General features: G+C 57.8%; 2 protein-coding genes across 4 annotated transcripts in view; one reads left to right on the top strand and one right to left on the bottom strand.

Moving 5' to 3' along the window:
* Nucleotides 1-5,047, top strand: part of GRAMD4 (GRAM domain containing 4) — a 79,742-nt gene extending 74,695 nt beyond the window's left edge. The window contains exons 16-18 of one of the 2 annotated variants that reach the window (XM_073882611.1): nt 107-191; nt 1,031-1,099; nt 4,729-5,047. In XM_073882611.1, the coding sequence (XP_073738712.1) occupies nt 107-191; nt 1,031-1,099; nt 4,729-4,740 (166 nt within the window). In that variant the 3' untranslated portion in view covers nt 4,741-5,047. Of the gene's footprint in view, nt 1-106; nt 192-1,030; nt 1,100-1,460; nt 3,910-4,728 lie in introns of those variants that run through there. The other variant, XM_025881612.2, reaches the window with a different exon arrangement.
* Nucleotides 5,048-7,484: 2,437 nt separating this feature from the next.
* The window catches only part of CERK (ceramide kinase), a 43,002-nt gene continuing 27,264 nt past the window's right edge, over nt 7,485-23,222 (bottom strand). For both annotated transcript variants that reach the window (XM_073882612.1, XM_025881543.2), the window contains exons 4-13: nt 22,924-23,049; nt 21,464-21,527; nt 19,897-20,042; nt 14,692-14,766; nt 13,680-13,832; nt 13,460-13,565; nt 12,634-12,710; nt 11,754-11,959; nt 10,861-11,069; nt 7,485-9,815 (exon numbers count right to left, since the gene is read on the bottom strand). In XM_073882612.1, coding sequence (XP_073738713.1) covers nt 9,743-9,815; nt 10,861-11,069; nt 11,754-11,959; nt 12,634-12,710; nt 13,460-13,565; nt 13,680-13,832; nt 14,692-14,766; nt 19,897-20,042; nt 21,464-21,527; nt 22,924-23,049 — 1,235 coding nt within the window. In that variant the 3' untranslated portion in view covers nt 7,485-9,742. The remainder of the gene's footprint in view (nt 9,816-10,860; nt 11,070-11,753; nt 11,960-12,633; nt 12,711-13,459; nt 13,566-13,679; nt 13,833-14,691; nt 14,767-19,896; nt 20,043-21,463; nt 21,528-22,923; nt 23,050-23,222) is intronic.

The raw sequence follows: 23,222 nt of genomic DNA, 5'->3' as shown, positions 1-23,222 counted from the left end.
TGCTCGGGGCCGCTGCCCGCCCCACCGGGGACCGTGGTGGCCGCAGCCCGGGCTGGCGTCCCTGTGCCATGGCTGGATCATGCCTCTGTCCTCTCTCCTCTCGTAGTTACTTGTGCTTCGAAAGCTCCAAATCCGGTTCTTCCAAGAGAAACAAGGTCATCAAACTGGTGGACATCACAGACATCCAGAAGGTCAGTGTGGGCCCCCCCTCCCCTTCTCCGTTACGCCTTCAGGATTCCGGAGGAGAGGGGCCACAGGGCCACGTAGCTGATGGGCTTCAGTTGGAAGTCAGATGTGTTCACAGTGAGGGAGTGATGCCATTTGGAGACACTGGGGTACCCACGTCAGGGCTCCCCTTCTAGAAGGCTTCCATGCAGAGCCCCCTGGCTCCCGTCAGTGTCTGTGTACCACGGGCCACCCCACGTCCTCACGGGTCAGCGCCAGGTGCCTTCCCACAGAGGGGGAAGCGGGGAGCAGAGCAAGGTGGGCCCGCCCAGGCGCCTGGGCCCCCTCACCACTTTGTATCCGCCCCTCGGCCCTGAGACGCTCCCCCCCACCTCGGGTGTGTCCTTAGCCCATGTTCCTCGAGTGTGGTCACGTGGAGCGGGCAGGGCATGTGCGGTACCCAGAGGAGGGCTTGGCACACACACTTGGGAAAGGGTGGCCGGGTCCGCCTGCTCCCTGCCTCCGGGGTCTGAGCGTCTGGGTACAGGCTAGCCCGGACCGGGGGTGGGCCCCAGCTCCCCCCACAGAGAGATGTGCAGCCCTTAGGACAGGAGGCGCCCCCCGACACGCACTGCCCCTCAGGGAGACCCCGTCTCACTCGGGCCTGCTGGGAGAGGGTGGGATGGGGAAGGGGTAGGTCTGGTTTCTTGGTCAGGAAGTCAGTCTGTCCTCTCGTGGTCAGGAAGGCAGGACTCCGTGGGGCTGGCTGGCTGTGGGCCCCTGGGAGAGTGCCCTGGGGCCTGGGGACAGGCGTGGCCCTGATCCTGGGAGGGGCCCAGGCTGACCGTGTGCTGTCGTCCCTTAGTACAAGGTCCTCTCTGTCCTCCCGGGCTCGGGCATGGGGATCGCTGTGTCGACGCCATCAACCCAGAAAGTAAGTGCTGGGCGGGGATCCGGGGAGATGGCAGGGTGGCCCGGGGGTGTGGCTCTAAATCCTGGGGCACATGGAGCCACCGACCGGCCGGGGACCCGAGGGGCCCCCTCTCTTCCTCTTTCCTTCGCTGTGGCCACCAGAGCCTCCTGCCACTGCGAGTCCGGGTCAGGTTCTGGGCTGAGGCCTGCGGGGAGGTGGGTGGGGCCGGGGGGCTTGGCCTCCGTGGGGGGAGGGGGTCTGCCCTCGGGCACCGGACCCTGTGGGGCTCCGCTCGGACCTGGCCTGGGGCCGGGCAAGGCCTGCGTGTGTCCTCCCGCCCTCCTGGCTGCGCGGGGTCACCCACGGCATCTCCACCCGCCAGCCGCTGGTGTTCGGGGCCATGGTGCATAGAGACGAGGCGTTCGAGACCATTTTCAGCCAGTACATGAAAATCACGGCGGCCGCGGCATCTGGCAGCGACAGCTAGTGTTGATTCTCCCGGGACGATGCTGGAAGGGTTTTGTTTTGGTTTTGGTTTTTTTGTTGTTTTTTTTTTTAAACAATTTGATAGTGGAAAAACAATTGGACATCCTCCTGATCTTTTGCAATAATTCCCCTCGATCTGTGGTTTTTATTGTGTTCACCCCGCGTTTCACGGACCCCTTCACGCAGGGGTTGGGGCCCTCAGGCGGTGCCCGCCCATCTCACGGGTGAGGCGCGTCTCACGGACACGTGGACACGGAGGGCAGGGGACCCTCGGAGGCCAGCGGAAGGGAGGACACACAGGACACGCCCGCCCCAGCCGCGCACCCAGCCCTCCAGAGGCCGAAGCTCCACACCGAAGCCATAGCTGAGGAGCATTGGTGGTCCCTCTTCCCGGGTGTGAAGGATGTCGGTGATGAGCGACTCAGAGGCGCCTTCACCAACCGCCCTGAACCGGCCAGTGGGTCTCCTCCTTCCTCTAGCGAGGCCTCCTGCTGCGTGTTGGGTGGGGGGGCGGGGGGGGGGCGGCCGGGGCAGGGGCGTGGCTCGGTCTGGCTCAGGCTCTGTGCTGACCGTCCGCAGGGGGCGGGGCCCGGGAGGCGGGCTGGGCTGGGCCCCACCCGCCACGAAGGCCAGCGGCCATCTCGGCCTCACCAGCCGCCAGGAGGCCCGGAGTCGGCGGCCCCTGCGGCCGTGGAGTGGTACGCAGGTAGAAGCACATCTTTTTCACACTCTGCTCTTTGGAAAGCCCCGTAGACCATCTACCAAGGCTTTGGGGGGCACTCTGAGCTTGGGTTGCTCTCAGATGGAAATCAACCGCAGCATGGCTGGCGCTGGCCTCGCGGCAGAGGCCCCCTGTGTTGGTGAGGGAGGGGGCCCTGGGGCCTGGGGTGGGAGTGGCCCGGACACACGGTGGGCCAGGCTTGCAGCCGGTCTGCCCGTGGTTGCTGCGCAGGGGGGTGCTCGGGAGGTCACCGGCTGCGGGGAGTGACCGTGAGCGGAGCCCAGAGGCTTGGGGCCGGACGGTCCGCACCCCTGACGTCTGACAGGGTCCTGGCAGGCCCACCCCTGTGCCAGCACGCCCCGGGGTGGGAGCGAGCTGCCCCCCTCCCTGCACCTAGCACCAGTCTGGGCCCTGCCCGGGACAGCAGTGCACTTGTGGCTGAGGCTGGAGGCCGCCGTCTGCAGGCTGGGTTCACTCGGGGACAGGCCTGTGACCTCTGTGAAGGACAGCTGAGGTTGTGGCGGTCAGCGTGACCGCCCTCCTGGTCAGCACACTTCCAACCCCATCACTCCAGTTCCTCGGCTTGTCCTGAGTCCTTTGGGTGTCACGGAGATTGTTGTTTTTTGAAGAAACAGAAGATTCTATTTTTTACAGAGAGCAAGCTGTTTTTCTTATTTTTGTATCATTTTTCAGATGTAATTTTTACCTTGGCTCCAATCCTAATTTGCTGGTTTGGGTGAGTCTGGTGGCATCGCTCACGTCCCCCTTCATGGGGGGCCCTGGGGGCCACATGCCAGGGCCCGGGCCGCGCTCCTGGGGAGCCGCGCCGACCAGCCCGATGAAGCACACACCCCACCCGGTCGGTGAGATCGGAGGGCACCTGCGGCACCCACCACCCCGGTCCGGCTGGCGCTGGTGTTCGCAAGATCCTGCGGGCCGGCCTTCCGTCAAACTGAAGGCAGAACCCACTCTTAAGTCTTGGCTTTGGCTCCCACCATGGGTGCAGGCGAACCGGCTCCCGGGGGCCCCGCGGAGGCCTCAAGCACCCCTGGGGAACCTCCCTTGGTGCCTGAGGCGAGGTGGGGTGGGCCCTGAGCGGCCCCCGGGGACAGGCTTCAGGGTGACGCCCGTGGGTGCCACTTACACCCCTCCCTGGGGCCGCCAAGGGGTCGGCGTGGTGGGGCTCGCCCTCCTCAGCAGAGCGGGTGGTTTGGTTCGAGTCCCTTCTGAGGAGAAAGGGAGATGAAAACTGACCACGTGCGGGGCGCGGCCGCGGGGGCCCTGGGGGGTCGTGCGCCAGTGGCCGGGCCCTTGGGGAGAGCGCAGCCGCACGGGCTCCCGGCGGCCCAGCAGAGAGAGCCCGGAGTTTCTATCAAATGGTGTAAATCTGGGCAGATATTTAATTTCTGTGACTAATCACTGAACTAGAATGAATGTCACATTTTTTATGTCCGAAGCTTGAGTCTATTTTGGATCTGTAAATAATCGTTACTGCTGTCACTTTTGTTCAACAAAAGGATTGTACTGTATGAAGAACCGATGAAAAACCCCCATAACATTTTTTTAAGAAAACTTTGTTTGTTTAAAGAAGTCTTGTATAAATTATAATTTTTATTTAAATAAATCTGAAATGCTTTGTGCTCAGGGAGGGTGGGGGCGCTCGGCCTCCAGGGCAAGGCCCCTGTGTGTCGCAGGCAGCTGAGTGGGGCAGGCGGGCACCCCTCCCGGTGGCCCAGGACCCCCGTGGCCGCCAGGGCTTGGAGGGTAGCGGGGTTTTGGGCTCCAACGCTGTCTGGGTGAGGGGTGAGGTGGGTGCCGGGGGGGGGTGTGCTGTGAGGTGGGGCCATGAAGCGGGGTAGGGGGGGCATGGACATCGAGGGGAGGCAGGGGCCCCGGTTCCTGAAGACTGGAGTGCCAGGTTGGGGCATCCAGGGCCTGGTGCTGGGTGGCCAGGCCGTGGGACCATCACTCTGCTGGGATATGGAGGAGCCTGGAAAAGGGTCCTCGGGGTTGGGGTGCAGGTCCTGGCCCCACCTGGGCATGACTTCCCTGGGAGTGGTGGGCGTCTCTGGGACCAGGTGCTACCTGCAGCCCTCCCCCTGGGGTCTGGGCAGAGGGGTCCCCGGTGGCACCCGTGGCTCAGCTGGTCTAGACACAGTGGGGACAGAGGGATGCAGGAACCTGCTGACGTCTGAAACCACTAGTCCTGCGTGGAGCTGAGCTGGGCACAGCTAAGGGCACCCAGCCTCCTGCACCCCGAGCCCACGGGAGCCCCACCCAGGTCCCACGAAGTGAGCTGAGCTGAACAGAAACCAGGTCTGGTGGGCCAGCCCTGTGCTCAGAGGTGTGGCCTTTGTATACTGCATCCATGCACCTGTTCATCCATCCCTCCATTTGTCTTTTCATCTGTCCATCCACCCGGCCATCCACCCATCCATTGCAGGCACTGTCGTAGGGGCTGGGACGTTGCTGTGACGGGCCAGTGGTCCCTGGGGGACCGGGCACCCAGTGAACACTCTCGGGACTGCTGCACCCCCCACCCCGACTCTCCTGATGACGAGCCCCTCTGCAGCACAGCCCCAGAAGACAGGCGTGCGAGCTCCTGGCCCTGCAGGGACGCCTGCTCTGGGGATGGACACGGGTGAGGAGGGGTCGGAGCTCAGGGTGTGGGCAGCACGGGCCCCTCCCTGCCCACCCTTGCGGATGGGGCTCCCGGTTTGCCTGTATTTAATGTGTCAGTAAAGTAGCACAAATAAGTCTAATTGCTATTGTAAGAACTACTTGGGGACTGTATTTTGGTAGAATCGGTATTGTTGGCAGTCTATATATTTTAGTTTGTGCGTTTACAGCAGTGCAACAGCTGAAGCTCTTGGCTTCCCCCTGGGGCGTCCGTGTAACCAAAGGAAGCGCCTTGGTGGCCTATGGTACTTGGGCCTTCATTCTTGGGGAGACCGAGCCCCTGCCCGGCTGCTGAAATCTGCTCCCCCTCCACACGCCGGAGCTGGGAAGCCCGCCCCTCTCCTGCAGGGTCCCGGCACCTCCTCCGTCACGGGCTGGCATCGTGCTGGGGGTGCAGGGCTCCCAGCATGTGGGCGGCAGAGGTGGGGGGCGGGCACCCTGGGCCCTGCTCCTTTAGAGACACTGTTGTCCCTTCTGCACTGGGAGTCAGCGCTTGCTGGCACAGATGGGGGGAGATGAAATGGGTAAGGTCCTAAAGGGAGCTACTCAACTATTCCTACTTGTAGATGATGGTACAGTAGAAAACCCCCAGATCTGGAGGTAAGGTGGTTTTTTTTTTAAGATTTTATTTATTTGACGGAGAGAGCACAAGTGGGGATGGGGGAGGGGCGGGGGGGGAGAAGCAGACCCCCCCCCAATGAGCAGGGAGCCCGACACGGGGTTTGATCCCAGGACCCCGGGACCACGACCTGAGCCGAAGGCAGACCCTTCACCAACTGAGCCACCCAGGCGCCCCATATAGGTAAGTTTTCATAGTAAGAGGCGTGTTTTCTGGATACCAGATGATACACTAAAAAAAATTTAAAAATCACATTTCTTTGTAAAAACAAAAAAATTTTAGAATAGTCGCAAAATACAGTTTTTAGGAATATATCTAAACAATTCAGAGATTGTGGGAAAATTATAAAACCACCTGGGTGGCTCAGTCGTTAAGTGTCTGCCTTCGGCTCAGGTCATGGTCCCGGGGTCCTGGGATCGAGCCCCGCGTCGGGCTCCCTGCTCCGCGGGAAGCCTGCTTCTCCCTCTCCCGCTCCCCCTGCTTGTGTTCCCTCTCTCGCTGTCTCCCTCTCTCGCTGTCAAATAAATAAATAAAATATTTAAAAAAAAAAAACTATTCGAAAGACCTGAGTGAGGACTTACAAGTGGGAATGTATGCAGTGTTCCTAGACTGGAAAGTTCAGCTTCATGATGGAAACGTCTTCTCAGACGTGCAGAATTAAGAAGCAAGTTCCAGAAAATGACACAGTGTGACTCCTTTCGGGTGAAGAGCAAAACCGGAATAAGACTGAACGTTGCAGGGGATGTCAGTGTGTAGGGAAAGAAAGCACCTTTCTTGTGCCTGCTTGGGCTTGGGGGCTGTGGCCCGCCGAGTAAGCAGGCAGGTGAACAGGAGAAAAGGCAAACAATTATTTGATGCTAATAGCTTATTTTTTGTACATGGAGACATTTATAGGAAAAGATCGGAAAACGCAAAGAAGCAGTTAGACCCTGGGGCTTATGCACCATTTTAACAAAAGGGCAAATTGTCAAGATGTGACAAGACAAAGGAAAAGGGGTTTGGACTTCTAAGGTAACAGGACATTACTGGGTAATTTCATGTGGGGAAGTGATGGAAGGTTAAGGGTTGTGCAGACCCATCTCGGCGCCGACCGTCCCAGTGGTGGAGGCGGTTCAGCTCCTGGCGCTAGAGAGGAAGACACACCTTCTCAAGGGGAAGTTCACGTCCTGCTTTTCAGCAGACGGGGTGGGGGGCAGAGGGCGCCTCCTGCATTTGCTGCTTCTTGACAGTCTGCCGCTTAAAACGATCCTTATGCCAAAGTGGCCTATTTCAGGGTGAGCTGTTCTGACCCCCTCATATGGATAAACAAGGGAATGATACACTGGAAACGGGGGTCCCCCCCCAAGGGGAACACAGGGACTTTGGGGTGAAGTTCCATCTCTTTGGGTGGTAGCTACACATCGTTCGTTTTATTCTTGTTCTTTCAATTGTTAAAAAGGTGGGGGCGCCTGGGTGGCTCGGTCGATGGGGCGTCCGCCTCTTGATTTCGGCTCAGCTCATGATCTCAGGGTTGTGGGATTGAGCCTGTGGTCGGCTGGGCTCCGTGCTCAGCAGGGAGTCTGCCTGGGATGCTCCCTCTCCCCCTCCCCCTGCTCACATGCACCTGCTTGCTCTCAAAAAAGTAATAAAAAAAATGGGCATATGGGGCGCCTGGGTGGCTCAGTCGGGTGAGCGGCTGCCTTCGGCTCAGGTCATGATCCTGGGGTCCTGGGATCGAGTCCTGCGTCGACTCCCTGCTCAGTGGGGAGGCTGCTTCTCTCTCTCCCTCTGCCGCTCCCCCTGCTTGTGTTCCTTCTATCTCTCTTTGTGTCAAATAAATAAAATCTTTAAAAAAAATGTGCATGTGTTTTCACAAAACATGCTCTACTTCGAACAAGAATTTATAAAAGAGAAAAAGAAACTCTGCCCAAAGTAACTTTATTTTTGTCTTCCCAAACAAATCAGAGCAAATATGCCATTTTCCAATCTTGAAACCAGCAAGATTACAAGAAAATGAAGCCACCCTTTCAGTCCGTACTTGCCGGTTACACAGGATTGTACCAGAACAGTCGCAGCGCCCGCCAGCGAGCCGCAAGGCACCGCGCGCCAGGTGCTCACTTGGTGAGGAATTAAGCAGGAATAGAGTCAGAGCGTAATGGCTGCCATGGTGTTTTTGCACCAATAAGTCACAATAAGGATGTTAAAACACAGACTAACCTTCTAAATGAGCCTAAGTTTTCACTAACCCACCATCAGTTCCGTTCCCCCCCCCCCCCAAGCCCCTGGAGCCCAGGTGTTGTGGGGCCTTCCTGCAGATCCGCGCCTCTCGCCCAGGTGGGAATGTCCGAACGGTCCTCGTGTCCTGTGTGCGGATCGAGCTCTCGGGGGTTCCGACGATCACACGTGCCCTGAGAAGAGCCCCAAGGCCTGCGGTTCTGGACGTCGGGCAGCCGTGCGGGAAGCCCAGGCCGGGGCCGGCTCTCTCGGGGAACAGAGAATGCTTACCGTGGCCTGAACTGTTTTTCTAAAATTGGCAGTGGGTTTTAGGACAGACCAGTACTGTTTTGGGGAACCTTGCGAAGGAGCACATTCCACAGCGCGGCTCTGGCCGGCCGGGCCCTGATGTGCGGCCGCTGCTCCCGCACGGAGCCGCCCGTCCTTCTTTGGTTTCTTCCAACCAGCAGCGAGCACCGAGACTCACAAACGGCCAGTGTAGCTTTACTTTCCGTACCCAGACTCTGCACCACCCACGACTTAGCAGACCCTGCCGTGTGTACAACTACTTGATAATATGGTCTATTGAAAAAAACCACTGTTAAAGCTGCCCTTTTGTCTGACCTGGATGGGACTGAATGATAAAATAGGAGATTTCATGTATACTTCAAAATACAAACGCTGCAAGTGAATTCTAAAAATGTATGATGCCTGTTGATGCCAACAGGACCAGCTGCTCCTCGCACAACGGCGTGTAAATGACCTGTAACAGTCAGGCTTCCTGTCTCTGCAAACCAGAGTTCAGGCTGCAGCTTGTGTTTAAAATAGAGCTATTTTCGATGCATCTTCCGTATACCTAAGTGTGAGTACAAAGAAAATGAGGCCAGAGCGCAGACGAGGGCCGCCCCAGGGATCGGGGGTCACAGCTACAGGGAACCCCCTGGCCACTGCGGCTCCAGCACATCAGCAGACATCTACGGCACTAACCACGGAGACACTATGTACAGTCTTCGGGTTGAAAAGGACATCATTTTCAATAAATATATAGAATCAAGTGTGAAGAAAAGCACAAGTCTGGACCACGTATGTAAACTTGGGGCCTGCACCCAAGGGGCCCCAGGAACTCGGGACCCCCACCCCCAACGGGGCTCGGGCACTCGGGTTTGAAGTGAACACAGAATTCACGAAGTGAATTTGTACCTCCTGCACACCCGCTTCCTTCCGCTTCCCCACGAAGCCCACCTGTTACCCACTGGGTCGCTACGAAGCATCAGTACTCTACATTTAAAATAGGTGCCAGGTCCAGAGCTCATGATTGTTCTTGCTACCAGCTGGATTGTCCCAGAAGCACTAGCACGATGAAAGCAAGGGCTGGGGGGATTTGAAAGAAACAGCGTCCCTCCTGTCAGTAGTGTCCTTCTCCCTAAAATGGTCCCGCTCCGAGGTCACCGAAGCCGCCCAGGATGCGCCGGATCCAGTAAGCGCGTTCCAAGCACAAGTTAAGGTGAAGATAACTTGAAGGCAATCCAATATTTTCCAAAACCTGATCACAAACCTTCGCGTAAGTCCTGCAAAGTGGATCAGTGAGCTGCTAGATACCTCCTGTCCAGACGCTGTGACCTCACATCCACTGTCCCTAAAATGACTGCGGTAGAGCCACAGATGGGCCCTTCAAAACTGCGCCGTTGGCATAAAATCTAAGAAGGCAGCGACCCCAAACCGACAAGTGCCGTTTGCTGAGACTAAGTTATGTGAAACGCAACCCACAGGTTCACAAAGAGCTGAAAATGCCAGGTATGTTCACGAAATTGTTGACAAAGATATTCTGTCTAAAATCAAGATCTAACTATCAAAAATAAATTTCTAAATTTAAATGTATATATCAATGTAATTGTCCTGCAGAAATTTTCTTAAATAATGTTCACGCTTCCCAAGCACAGCAAGGCAGGTGATGCGCGAGGGCGGCTCAGCTGTCCGGTTCTTCCTTAGGACCCTCCTCGATGCCCCGTGCAAAGAGGCGAACGAGCTGGCAGTGGACCCTGCAGAGACAAAGGGCCATGTGTGACCCCCAGTGCCCCCTAACCCTTGGCTCCACAGCTGGTCAAGGCTGGGGGAGGGTGGGGGTCTCCTCATGGCCGGCTCTGGGCCTGACCCCGCAGGGACAGGTCAGGGGCGCAGAGTGACTTACCCACGCTCTTGAGAAGCCTGTTTTGTAAAGGGAGCTGAGGGCCCTGCAGACGCGGTTCCATATCCAGCACCCGCCCTTCAGCAGCGTGACAAGCCTCTAGATGACCATATTCTAAGCTTTCAGGGCAGCGGGGAGGGCTCCATGGGGGTGACCCCCTTCATACGGGATGTGCAGGATGTCTGGTCACCCAGGACGAGTGGGCTCCACCCCAGCCCTGGCCCGGGGGCCCGAGGCATGGCCAAGGTGCCCTGGAGACCCTGCCTCCCACAAGCACGAGGACGAGAGCCGAGGGGCTCAGCGGTCCGCATGGCCACCAGCCCACCGGCAGGGCCACCGTCCCCCTTAATTAATGCCATTGCAGCCTCCTCCACGACGTTCAGTAAGAAAAACCCCCTAACTAAGCCACTCGCTGGTTAAGGCATGGTAGTATTATCAAGATACCTAAGAGTATACTTGACAAAAGAATGCTGTTCCTAATCTTCAAAATAACCTACTTTTTAAGTAAATCCTTAAGCCACGACTAAAAATGATTCCATGTCTTTAACTTGTAAAATTGCAGAAGCTGACTCCCTGCATACACAACTGTCCTGGCAGGTTTTCCTGCGGCCTCGTGGCCACCTCTTGTCTTCTGATGCCTGCGGGTCTGGAGAGGACCCGCTGCCCCGCGAGCCGACCCCCAGCTCCGGCCACAGGTGGGGCTCCCTGAGGCCCCGAGGGGCTGTGGGTGGACTCGGTGACGTGGGACCCAGGAAGGGTCTGCCAAGGTGGCCGGCCTGTCTAACGAATATGTCGTGTTGTGACCCGCGTGGTGATAGCCCAGTATCCCTCCCGAGCGAGACTCCTGGGCCGGGGGACGCAGGGCTCACGGAGCCGCGGGAGGCACCTCGGGCGCGCACCTGACCTCGATGGAGGAGCTGCTCAGGACCTCCCCGTCGCAGTTCCAGGAGCTGTTGGACGCGGTGCCGCAGCAGGGGGGCGTGTCGCTGCACATGGGCCCGAACCGCGTCTTCCCCCGCTCCCTGAGGCCGCCTTCCTCGTCCTCCGGCTGCTTCGACAGAAACTGGAATTTCCTGACCCGATAAACTTCCACGAAAGCGAAGTCAAACTACCGAGAGACACAGCAGGGGGCCGTGTTCTTAGAGGCGCTGAGCCGGGGAGGCCCCACGGCGGCGTCCGCAGCCACGAGCGCTTTCTGAAGAGTCCCGGCAGGGGCGCCCGGGCGGCTCCGTCGGTTGAGCGTCCGACTCTTGGCTTCATCTCAGGTCACGACCTCAGGGTCGTGGGACTGAGCCTTACGTCGGGCTCTGCCCCTCCCCCCGCGCTCTCTAAAACATAAATAAATCTTAAAAAAAAAAAAAAAGAATTCTGGTGGTTCCCTAGCAGTAACTTGTAGAATTCTTTACCTTTTTCACAAGCACTATTTTAAAAGCCACATAAAAACACCATTAGACTAGACCTTAAATACAATTTAAGTAAAAAAAAAAAAACCCCAAAACCAAAAACAACCCACAAATCTGGGTAAAATCAGAGACGGACCCACAGCTCCGGGCCTCTCGATGCCGTGAGACGTGGCGTCTTCCGCTGTGTGGACAAGGGTGCCCGCGACTACGGACACGTTTGCTGGAGGAGACTATGTATTGCTAGCGAGCCCTCACCAGGAGGCCCTGAGACTAGGCGCTTCCGGTAGGTGAGGCCCGGCCGGGGAAGCCGCTCCCAGCGCACCGCGAGCGGGGACAGGGCCACGGACCCCACTGGCCACCATGGGGCGCGGCACGAGCCCGCCACTCACCTGGTCGTACTGGTTGGTGTGCCTGACGAGAAACCTCAGAAAGTTGAAACGGGAGCATTTCCGGATAAGGATGAGGTCGGAAGACCCGTCCCCCAAGTGGGCGGCCGGGGAGAGGCCCCGGGGGCTCCGGGGACAAGCACAGGACATGTTGGTGGCGTTGATGGCCAGGAACTTCCCGCAGACCACCTTCCACTCTTCCACCTCCTCTGAAGCAGAAAGGGGTGTTGCGGACGGGACGTTAGACGCGCCGGGCGTCCCGAGACCATCCCCACAAGTTCCCCGCGCAACTGACCCCCCAGCAGCAGCACAAAGAATCCTGTGCCGACCGCCGGGCCCAGAGGGCCGCCTCCCAAAGGCAGAGCTGTTGCGCTGGTCCCCGTGGGCACTTTTGGACAATTTAGAACAGGGGTCGCCCAGTCTGGCCTGCCCCTGATTTTGTGTGGCCTGTGAGCTAAGAGTCATTTTCACATTTTTAAATGGTTGGAAATAAGAGGAATGGTATGTTGTGACGTGAACATGCTGTGGAGCTCTCAGTGCCCATCAGGAGCGGTTTGGGGGCGCCAATTCCCTCGGGAGTGCCGGGCCAAGCCCAAAGGCTCGCGTGTGAGCGGGTGGCAGGGGCGCTCGCTGGGCCCCGGGCAGAGCTTTGTGGGGGACGGGGGCCCGGCTGGCGCCCCAAAAGCAGCGTCCCCTGCCATCTGCGCCTCCCCAAAGGCTGGCAAATGGCAACCATCTGCTGCCGCCGGGAGCTCAGGAGAAAGGGATGCGCCGTGCGGCACCGGCGGAGGGAGAGACCGGCCGCGGGAAGACGCGATGTCCTCCAAGATTCAAAAGCGCGCAGTTCTGCACACGCTCACGACTGTGTTTTCTGAGACGTTACCCGTGTTCGCTAAGCCGTACAACGACTTCTTCTGCTCCTCCTCCAGCTGCTGCTTGCTCTGTCTGCACACAAAGCATCTGAAAGACAAACAAGGACCGACCCTCCCTGCGGTGCGCAGACGGGACCGCGGGCCGCAGACGCTCGGCGCGGACATGGGACAGCCGTAATTCCCACGTGACAGCCGTAATTCCCACGTGACAGCCGTAATTCCCACGTGACAGCAAGCTCGGTTTCAGAGGCTTAGCTAACAATACTTCCTTTGCACACCAACTTGAATTTTCCAAATTAGATCTTGTAACAACTACACGTCCGCGAGCCCTGCTCTCACACGTGTAAGCATCACAAGAACAGAGAGTCCTACGAGGCCGTGAAGCCAGGTCGGCTTGGCCCCCCAGTGAGCGGCGCTCCGGCAGGAGTCAAGGCCAAGAAGGGTACAAAATCCACAGGCCAGGTGATGCCGTGGCTCTGTTCTAGTCGCTGACAAGCAAGTAGACGGCTGGGAGCGTCCTGCGGCCCTGGGCACCACTGGACTCCCTCACTGTCCCCACGCCGGTGGGATTAGCTCAGCAGCTCAGCTTAGCAACAGACGGTAAAACAGCTCCTGCCTCTAACCGTTCCGATTTATGGTCTCAAATCCTTCACTTCCACGAAGGACACACGCGGGTGCACGTGACCCCGCACCGAGCTAGGCCATCGCTGGGCACACGAGAACCACGTTCTCCCATCAACACCGAAGATGCCCCGCGTCCGCGGCAGGAGCACAGCCCCAAAGAGCCCGGCTTTCGTTCACGGCACGTGCAGCAGACACGCGGGCGAATGCGCTTACCCTGCCCGGCAGGGCTTCCTGTCCCTCGGAGACCCCACCGTGTGCCGTGCTGGCAGGAAAGACACCGTCCCCTCGTAGCAGTGATGGGAGAGAAAGGTCTTCAAACCTGAGAGCAGAGCGCAAAGCCATCAGCCCAGCGGCACCTCCCGGCCACGGGACCCCAGGACACGCCAGCAGCGTGTTCCGAGACCCGGGTGACGGGAGCGTTACTGTGAGTTACCTGAGAAGTCATATCTGATGAGACCCATCCACCGCTTCTTCTCGCTGTCCTTGATGATGTCCCCGTAGAAGCCGTACCCCAGCAGGGACACGGAGTATCGCAGCAGCGTGCTGTTGTGATGCACGGAGGACACGTCCATGGGCAACGAGTCCCCTGCGGAGAGAAGCGGTCCCCTGTCCACTCCCACGCCGCACCTCCTCCCGCCCCGACGGGGCCTGGTGGGCACGTGCCGACGCAGATGATTAACACGGGAGGGAGGCAGGGGGCTGTGCCCCGGGGGGCCGGGTGCCTGCTCTTCATTCAAATGACAGAATTTCACGAACATTCCCAAAACAGGTTTGGAAAGCTGCCCTGTCGGGACGGAACACCCATGGCCCCACGGAGCGCGTGCCGTGCCGCGAAAGGAAGAAAAGGCACCCACGTTCTAAAACTGGCAATCATCACTGCGTGACTCATCAGCAGCACTTGAATGGCTCCGGTCACAAGGAAGAAGCACTGTCGCTGGGGACAAGGAGGGAGCCACGTGCTTATGGAGCAGGGGCCGTGGCCATTCCTGACTTTCTGAGCCAGCAACCAGCAACACGGGTGGCCTCCCGCCCTTGGGGCTGAGTGCGCAGGTGCCCGGTAAATGCCACATGGAAGGGGTGTCGCAGGTGCCATGGATTCGGGCCTGGGCAAGCCTGTCCTGATGGGGACGGGGGCCGTGCCCTGGACACAGCTCCAGAGAACAGAGCACCGGGTGAGCGTGGGGCATGTTGGGGCCAGAGGGTCGGCCTGGCCCGCACACGGGGACACTGAGGCAGCTGGTCAGGTCACAGGGTGTGGCTGCAGAGCGGGGGCCCCAGACGGCGCTGAGCAGGGTCTGTGCTGATGAAGCATCCCCCCCAACGGCCACGGGAAGACAGGACGAGATGGGAGGTGGCAAGGAACCAGGGCCCAGGGAGCCCTGCTGGCGGGAGGCCCAGGGAGGTCCGCACTGCTCACACGGCCAGTGCCACGGACAGGGACCTACCCACGATGATGTGCAGAGCGGACGTCTCTGCATCGTTTGTGCCCACCGTCGAAAAACACACACAGTCTGTTGACCCTAAAGAAGGAAAAAGAAAAGGAAGGTCTTGGGTATCATTATAATAATTTAAAATTGCAGCAGGTTTCCAACGGAGTGATCCGCTCTTCCTTTTGGCCCTGGAGTAAGGACACAAGGACTAAACACGAGCCAAACAAAGTGAATACTGGACAAATGGAGATTAATTCATCAGAAATGCGGAGACTGCCTGCAGTAATCCCACTAGTTCCTCACTGAGCTTTCAGACACTGCTGCCCCGTCTTGGGGAGCGGAGCCCGAGACGTGTGGGCAGTGGCGGCGGCCAGGGCGTCGCTACGCACTCTGCATGGCGTCTACGTCCCCCCTTCACACACCAGCGGCCACAGGACCCACGGGCATATGCAGAGTCATCACCAGCAGGAATGTGGGTGCAGAACAAGAACAACCCGTGGACGTCCCAGAAAAAGCCCCGTGGAAGCCTGCGCCCCGACACCAGCGGCCCTGTGGAAGCCCGTGGAAGCCCGTGCCCCAACACCGGTGGCCCCGTGGAAGCCTGTGCCCTGACACCGGCGGCCCTGGTCCACAGCCTGCACCCCGACACCGGCGGCCTGATTCACAGAATGCTCTGGGGCCCATCGCTGCTCGAAGATGCATGGCAGCTGCCACCTAACAGACTGGAGGGGACCCCATGGAGCTCAGCGAGCACACGCCTCCCACTGACATGCTCGTGCATAGACTGAGGGTAACCTCAGGGCACCCACCTGGTGCCAGGATCCCCGGGGCATGGTGATGATGCTACGGACCATCCCTACGTCTGTCCTGCTTTTAACTGGGGCATAATCCAGGTGACTGTTGTCAGCCTGAGTGAGCAGAGAATCTCCTGGGCTCTTATTTATCACAGGTTCCTGAACCCCAACTCCCCCAAGATTCTGATTCAACAGGTCTGGGATGGGGCTGAGCAATCTGAATTTTAACACGTCTGCTAACTGGGTGAAAAAGCCTACCGTGGATTTCCCAAGAGTAAAGTGCGTGACAGGATCTAGAATTGCACCGTATTGCCACAGACCCGGACCCATCAGGGAATAACCGGAGTTAACAGGCACAGAAGCCTGCCCGTCGGCAGGGCCCAGATGCCCCGCCCTCGGGCCCCCGAACAATCAACTGATTCTCCCGTCATAAGTGATGTTCCCTGAAGCCGGAAAACTCGTGGTTCCCCACAGACGTGCTGGATTGCAAGCACCCTGTGTTATGTCTCAGGGTAACAGAACCCGGTCCAGTTTGTCATCAGAGTGGAGGCTCTTATTTCATCCAAGTGCCCGTATGGCTTCTGATTGCTGGTAAGTTACATAAACACACACATATGTTTTTAATATGGTTTTTTTTTCTTTTTTTGTTAATCTTAACCTGAAGACTTCAACAGTATCTCATTCCAAAAATGAGCCAAAAAGTAAAAATTTTTAAATAAACATTTAAGACCATAGGAGTAGTCTTAAAAGATTAAAAATTCACAGCAACAGCATCTAAGAACCCGTGTGGTTTCAGAGTCTCCCACACCCTCATCTTTGTAACGACGGGTACCTGGATAACCAGCATGAACAGTTCTAAGAGAACAAACTCTGAAAGAGCTATTTAATGACTCTGAACTATGCCCTCAGGTAGTTCTTCCCATCGTCAGAACCTTCCGGAATGTCCGCGGAGCCCACTTGCTCCCCTTGCATGCCCCAAGCCTTGTTTACTTTGCCGGCACGCCGGCCCGGACTCCCAGACTCGCCTGCATTCACAGAGACGGGACTGCACCCCCAGCAGGCACTCCGCAAGGACGCCCAATAAGCACGAAGCAGCGAGCGTCTGGTCCCTAATCCCACCCCACGGTCTAGACGCCCGAGGCCTCGCCGGGCCGGACACCACACGACGGGAGCGGAGTCTCGGCAGGGAACTCCCCGGGGCTCAGGTGTGCGCGTGCTGGGGCGCCCGGCAGAGCCACGGCAAAGTGGGCTGTGGTGATGACCCATCTCCGGGGTGGCACCGCGCCGTTCCCAAGCTGCTGGAGGCGTCTCATCCACGGAGGTGTGGACGGGACAGGGCGAGGCGCCCGGCCTTCCTGGTCAGGCATCCAGGCCCTGGCCGGGCTGGGGTGTGGCCCCCGTGTACTTGCGTTCCAGGATTTCCCAGGGCCCTGCCCCTGGACAGGCAGGCGACCTGTGCTTTTGACAGGTTTCGGGGATGGTTTTGCTGAAAAGTCAGATTTTTAAAGGAGGTCATCACTCAGCTTACTCCGTCCTCAGGAGCCTCCTTGGGGCCACCGCCCTCTGCCTGCAGCTCCCCCTGCGCCCCACCTCTTGCTCCCCGCTCACGCCTCCTGGCCAGAGCCAGGCTCATCCTGCCCTGGGGCCCCTGCAAGGACCACTGCTGCCCAAAGGCAGGCCTGTCCTCACCGCACTCTGGGCCCTGGACCAGTGTCACCCCAAGTAGGCCTCCCAGAGCACCCTGTCTGCAATGGCATGCCCCTCCCCCCCCCGCACTGCTCGGCTCTCTGCGTTCTGTACCCACAGTTGGCCTCCCTGCACCCTGGGGGCCCCGCCTCACTCACTCTGGGGCCCACAGCGGGGCTGGGAAGCCTGTGTTGCGAGCGTGCGTGATCACTGACTGAACGAGTGACCTGCCCGAGCTCCAGGGAGGCTTCAGCTCTTGGCACCTGCCGTTTTGAAGAGGCCAGCCTGGCGCAGGTGGAGAGACCCGGGTGGCGGCAGACAAGTCCCCCAAACACTGTTCCACCCTTTTAACTTTGAGCGTGCTTCAACAGCTCATCCCTCGGATGTGACCTAACTCGCCGGGCATTTCCTCAGACATCTGTGTGGCCAAGGCTTTGACCAAGAGGAAGCCCCAGCTGGAAACGCAAAGTCTGGCTCAAACCAGGCGACAGGACGGGGTTCCATGACGAAGTACGCAGAGGCGCGGGGGTTCTGGTGTGCCCACGGAAACAAGGACAGAGGGCCCCCTCCTTCTGTGGCCTGGCTCCTTCCTCTAAATCCTCAAGTGGTAAGAGACCGGAATTTACAAAGCATCAGCACCGGAGCAGCGAGTTGGTCTCTGACACACTCTGTCTCGGACCATCCCAACCACCCCGAGGCTGCCACACACCGGCTAGAACCCCGCAGCCGGCTCCCCCGCAGCGCTGGCCATCTACTTCCGAGTGCTGGCCCCATGGCCCCCAAGGAGCCCCGTCTCCAGTCTCCATGAGAACTCCTGCCCCCACCCCGATGCCTCGTCTTCGTGCCCCCGGGTTACCAAGGCCAACATCACGGGGTCACCCTGCTGCCTCCTTCATCCTTATGCGTCGATCCGATGCCTGTTGGCTCTGCTGCAAAGCTGTGCCCGCGTCACAGCCGACCACACGGCCACCGGCCCGAGCACTGGCATCCTCCCCGGGGCTCGGGCACCGCCGCCCAGAACAGAGCGCAGGGGGTGGTCTTCCAGCCCATTCAGATAACACTGCCCACTGGCCTCTACGACATCCTCCCTCTCGAGCCGGGTCCTTGTGCAGGCCCCTCGGTGACTCCACTCCTGGCACACCCCTGCCAGCCGGGCCCCTTTCCTGGGCACACAGCCCTGCCCCAGCTGACGCTCGGCATACCCACGTCCGTGCACGGCCGGCCCCTCACCTGTCGCCTCTCAGGAAGGGCCCTGGGCTCCCCACAGGGAAGCCCCTCCTGGCCACTGTCCCTGAGCCCATTTCCTCCACAGCATGCCCGCCATGGAAAACCCTTCTGTGCCCACGTTTCCTGTGCGGTGGGGGCCTCCTGTGTGGGCAGAGGCCACGCCCATCTTGTTCTCTGCCGAAGCCCAGGGCCCCGAACACCCACAGCACGCACTCCGCCCGTCCCCACGACCCTGCCGACGTGTGGGGGCTGCAGCAGCTCCTACGCTGCGCTTCTGAACGTTAACAGCTTAGGGCTGTAAGCATCAGCGCTACTGTGGGCCAATGGCCATAAAAGACATCACGGAAAAGTAGTTCAGCCGGTAGAAAAATAAAATCCATGTCGTCCGGAACAGACCACATGCAAACTCAAAAGACAGAAGCCTAACTTGGGAAAGAGGCTGTGAGCTGTAACCAACCAAGAATAAATACGTCTACTGTATAAACAACGTCATTCCGTCGGGAAAAGCCACCTCCTGACCGTGGGGCGGGGCAGAGCGGTCCCTTGGGGGGCCTTGTGACTGCTCACCTCGGTCCATAAAGCAGCACCACGACAGCAACGCCCTCACAGTGGTTGTAAACGGCGTGACATGATGCGCCATGTGGGATTTCTGCCTAGCCTGTGTCACTGTCGCTCGGGGGCAGACCCGGGGTGCTGGGCAGGGGCGCCGCCTCCCTGTGGCACTGCTTGCGAAGCCTCGAACCAACAATGCACAGGCTTTACTTAGCTCAACACGGTAATTTTTCAAAGAACTAGGCACTTCCTACAGACACAAAACATGCTGAGCCAGGGGCGCCTGGGGGGGCTCAGTCCACTGGGCGTCTGACTCTCCGTTTCAGCTCAGGTTGTGATCTCAGGGCCATGGGATCAAGCCCCACGTCGGGCTCCAGTCTTGGTGAGGAGTCAGCCTGAGATTCTCTCTCCCTCTCTGCCCCTCCTCCCCCCAACCCTCAAATAAATAAGTAAATCTGAAACAAAACAAAACAAAACAACACACTGAGCCAGACCTCTCTGGGACACAGCCCAGGAGCCCACGGGGTGAACAGCCCCTGGTCCCCATCCCTCCCCATCTTATATAGGAGGGCGCCCCGCCCCAGGGCATGAGCACCCCCCCAGCTCCCATGCCCCACACCGCGGTCTGGGCTACAAGCCACTTCCAGAAAACCACCTGCTTCCCTGGCTTCCTTCCTTCTCGATCGTGCTCTGGGGTCCCCTGCCCCCCAGCCCCCCACCCCCGCCAACTGGTCAGTCCTTTGAGAGCAGACTGTCCCCCAGCCGCCGGCTTCTCAGTGCCTGTGGGAAGCGGGACAGGAACCCCTCAAACACACACCCGGGGTCCTTTACTTGCTCGTAAACTGTCTCAACCAATTCTGCACCCGTGTGGTGATAAAAATCACCATTTCAGCAACAAAATGAACCTGAAGGAGAACCAAGCTTGATGCCCCCAGGGAAGGGGGGGAGGCGGCGCCCCTACCCGCAGGGATGATGCCAATCCTGAGCGGGCTGGGCACCAGCGCTGCCCTGGGCTGGTTCTGGTCCACGCCGGCGTTCTGCTGCGTCCTTCCGATCAGGCCGTGCAAGACCTCGCTGAACATGCCGTCTCCACCGACGCAGACGATTCTGCAGGGGGACACGGGCTGTTAGGGTCCCTCTGCTACCCCCACAATCCCCCCACAATGCTGCACTCTCCCCTGGGGCCCCGCTCCTCACGGAGAAGGCCCTCCTCCTCAGTCTGCAAGCCAGGTGCTTCCCCTCAGGCCACAGCGCTAAGAAATAAGCCGACAAGACAAAAGCAGAACAGACCTCTCCCTCCACGGCCCTCCACCAGCCAGACTCTGGCAGGCAGCCCCGCGCCCTTAACCTTCACGCTGCCTGGACTCCGGGGGCTGACCCGCCCCGCCGAGCCCTCAGCTCACGCTCCCCACACTGGCTGCACCACGGTCTCCAAACCCGACTGCAGCTCCTTATCTCATGGCTTGGTAACGTCACTGTCATTTGGGTTACGAGTCCCTGCGTGTCTCCTGTAGGATTCCATCACCGGGACCAGTCAGTTCTCCCCCAGACGTCCTGGAGACCATCCCCTCTGCGTGTGTCATCTGCTGCTGTCCAGCCGGCTTTGCCTACAGCGCCTAGCCTCCTGCAGCCGTCCCGGGCCCCATCCCACCGCATCAGTACTCGCCACATGGCCTTCAGAAGGGCCCTTCCAACACACCTGATCCTCAGCACCGGTCTGTGAGCACCCCTGGGTCCTCACCACCGAGGAGGCAGCCACCCTTCCCCAGGTCTCGAGCGCTCGTTCGCCGAGCACCTGCCACGCGCTAGGCCTGTGCCCGGTGCTGGGGGAGAGCTAGGCACAGGGCCCAGGACGCTGGCGCTCCAGGGGCTGACACGCCAGCAGAGACAGACACGGCACAGACGCAGCCCCGCACGCAGCAGCCCCCCGCCCCGTGGCACACAGCCAAGCACGCACAACCGGGGCCGACCAAGAGGAGACATCAGACACACCCAAACCGAGGGGCACGACGAACACCTGGTCTATGCTCCGGAAACCTCAGCCCCCCCAAGAAAGGCTGAGGAACGGCTCCAGATCTGAGACTAGAGTGCTCACGAGAGCCCGAGGGCTAGGCAGGTCTCCTGCTGTAAAGGAAGAGGGGACAAGGCGGGGCCCGAAACGGGACAGCAAGCAGCTAAGAGCCTGGTGTCATGTGGTTTCCCGGGTCATCATGGTATTTGGTTCTGTAAGAGAATAGCCTTGTTTCTAGGAAATGTGCACTCAACTATTTAGGGACAAAGGGAATCACGTCCGTAATGGACTTTCAAATGATCCAGAGAAGATTCATAGGTAGGAAGACAGAAAAGGAAACGGTCAGTGGTTGTCTCTAAGTCGTAGAAGGGGGTGTGATGGAACTTTCTGCTGTTTCTCATTTTCTCCGATGACAATTAGGAACAAAACTAAGGACAGGGAGTGAACAACGCTAAGATGGGTAAAGCCTGATTAGCGTCCACTATGTAGGAGTCAAGATGAAAGGAACTGTACTCACCCATCGTATTTGTCTATGTTGATCTCATATAAACTCTCCTTGGCCTGGTTTGCACGTTCAGTAACTGTGGGGAAGAATAACATTACGTTGTAGAGCTTACATTCAAATCTGAGAATCCAATTTAAAATAAAAAGCAAGCAAACACTTCCTTTCACATGAGGTCCTATAACATCTTCAGGAGGATTTCCTGCAAGAAGTCGCTCTTACAGAAAGGGGACACTGACCTCGGTGGAAGGTGACATGCTCAGGGTAAGATGTCACGTACTTGGCATCTAATTGCCAACACACGGTAACTTTTTGGAAAGAGATTATGTCTTCCATCTTATAGTTTCTTATTATCCCAGTTATGCTGAAAATTTTAATTAATTGAATTAAAATAAAATAAAACTTAAAAAAAATTCAACTTTAGAATATCCCAAGGTGTAAGAAAAAGAAAACGTGAGTCCACAGACTGTGTATTCAACGTAAGAAACAAAAACAGAACAGAAAAGCTACTGTGCGTGGAGTCTTGTACCCCTGACTTCCCAGCATTTATCACAGCCACTTTTTTTCAATGAAAAGTTCTCTGGAAAGACCACATTAAAGGTCCACGTGCTGTCCCTTCGGACTCACAGGGGCACAACTGTAGCCCCACGTTTCCTGCCAGTGGGCGCTCACGTTGTTTCAACGTTTGCTATTATAAAATGTGGCCGCGCACCTCTGTGCACATCACCCTGTGCACCTGATTGTCATCCCAGGAAAGAGTGAGAAACTGGGATACTAGGCGAACACCCCACATTTTTAAGGCTCTTTGCCCACACTGCTGGTGGCCCCTCAGGAAGTGTGTACAGACCTCAGGGCACGGGGTCCGGGGAGGAGAACAGCGTCCCCGAGCCCCGCCCGGCTTTGAGAATTCGCGCTAAAACCTTGGTGCCACAAACACGGCGCCACATTACGTTTCTTCAGGTGTCACTTATTGGTGAAATCCTTTCTAAGCCTTATAAATTGCTTGTATCTCTTCTTGCAAGAATTTTCTGTCCCTGATCTTTACCCTTTCGTCTTCTTAGTGTTTCTCTCGAGTGTTTTTTTTTTTTTTTAAGATTTTATTTATTTATTTGACAGAGAGAGACACAGCGAGAGAGGGAACCCAAGCAGGGGGAGTGGGAGGGGGAGAAGCAGGCTTCCCGCGGAGCAGGGAGCCCGATGCGGGGCTCGATCCCAGGACCCTGGGACCATGACCTGAGCCGAAGGCAGACGCTTAAGGACTGAGCCCCCCAGGCGCCCCTCGAATGCTTTTTGTTTATGCTAAGACCTGGCTAGAAAAGTATACATTCTTTATTTTGTATTGTTCTTGTTCTGGTATATAAAACAACACATTTTACTTTCTTTAAAATAACCTGTAAGAGAAAAATCTCGTCTAGCAACCACACTTGTATCATTCCCACACTTACTCCACATATTTAACGGAATTTATACCTTACCAACTATTTCGGTGGTGATGGAGGCTAAGGTAAACAATGGTGCCACTTTCCTCTCATAGATCCGCTTGCCTTGTCCTTTCCCTCCGAACGGATTGATAAACACCAGTAAATGCTTTGGTCTCGATGCTATAAAACAACGATGTGTAAATCACAGTGAATGCAACAAATATCAACAGGAAGGACTGTGTTACTGAAGAATATCTAATGACTATGGTTTGAGAACTCTGCTTAGTATTGCCTGAAAAAAGTATCTTTAAGTTAAAGAACCATGCTGAAGAGTTTCCTAATCTATGAAAAGA

Source organism: Callorhinus ursinus, unplaced genomic scaffold, assembly GCF_003265705.2.
Source record: "Callorhinus ursinus isolate GAN/ISIS: 27379988/994484 unplaced genomic scaffold, GSC_fseal_2.0 scaffold48, whole genome shotgun sequence".
Taxonomy (NCBI): Eukaryota; Metazoa; Chordata; class Mammalia; order Carnivora; family Otariidae; genus Callorhinus; species Callorhinus ursinus.
Note: the sequence above shows the minus strand (reverse complement) of the source record. Positions and strands in the feature narration are given on the sequence as shown.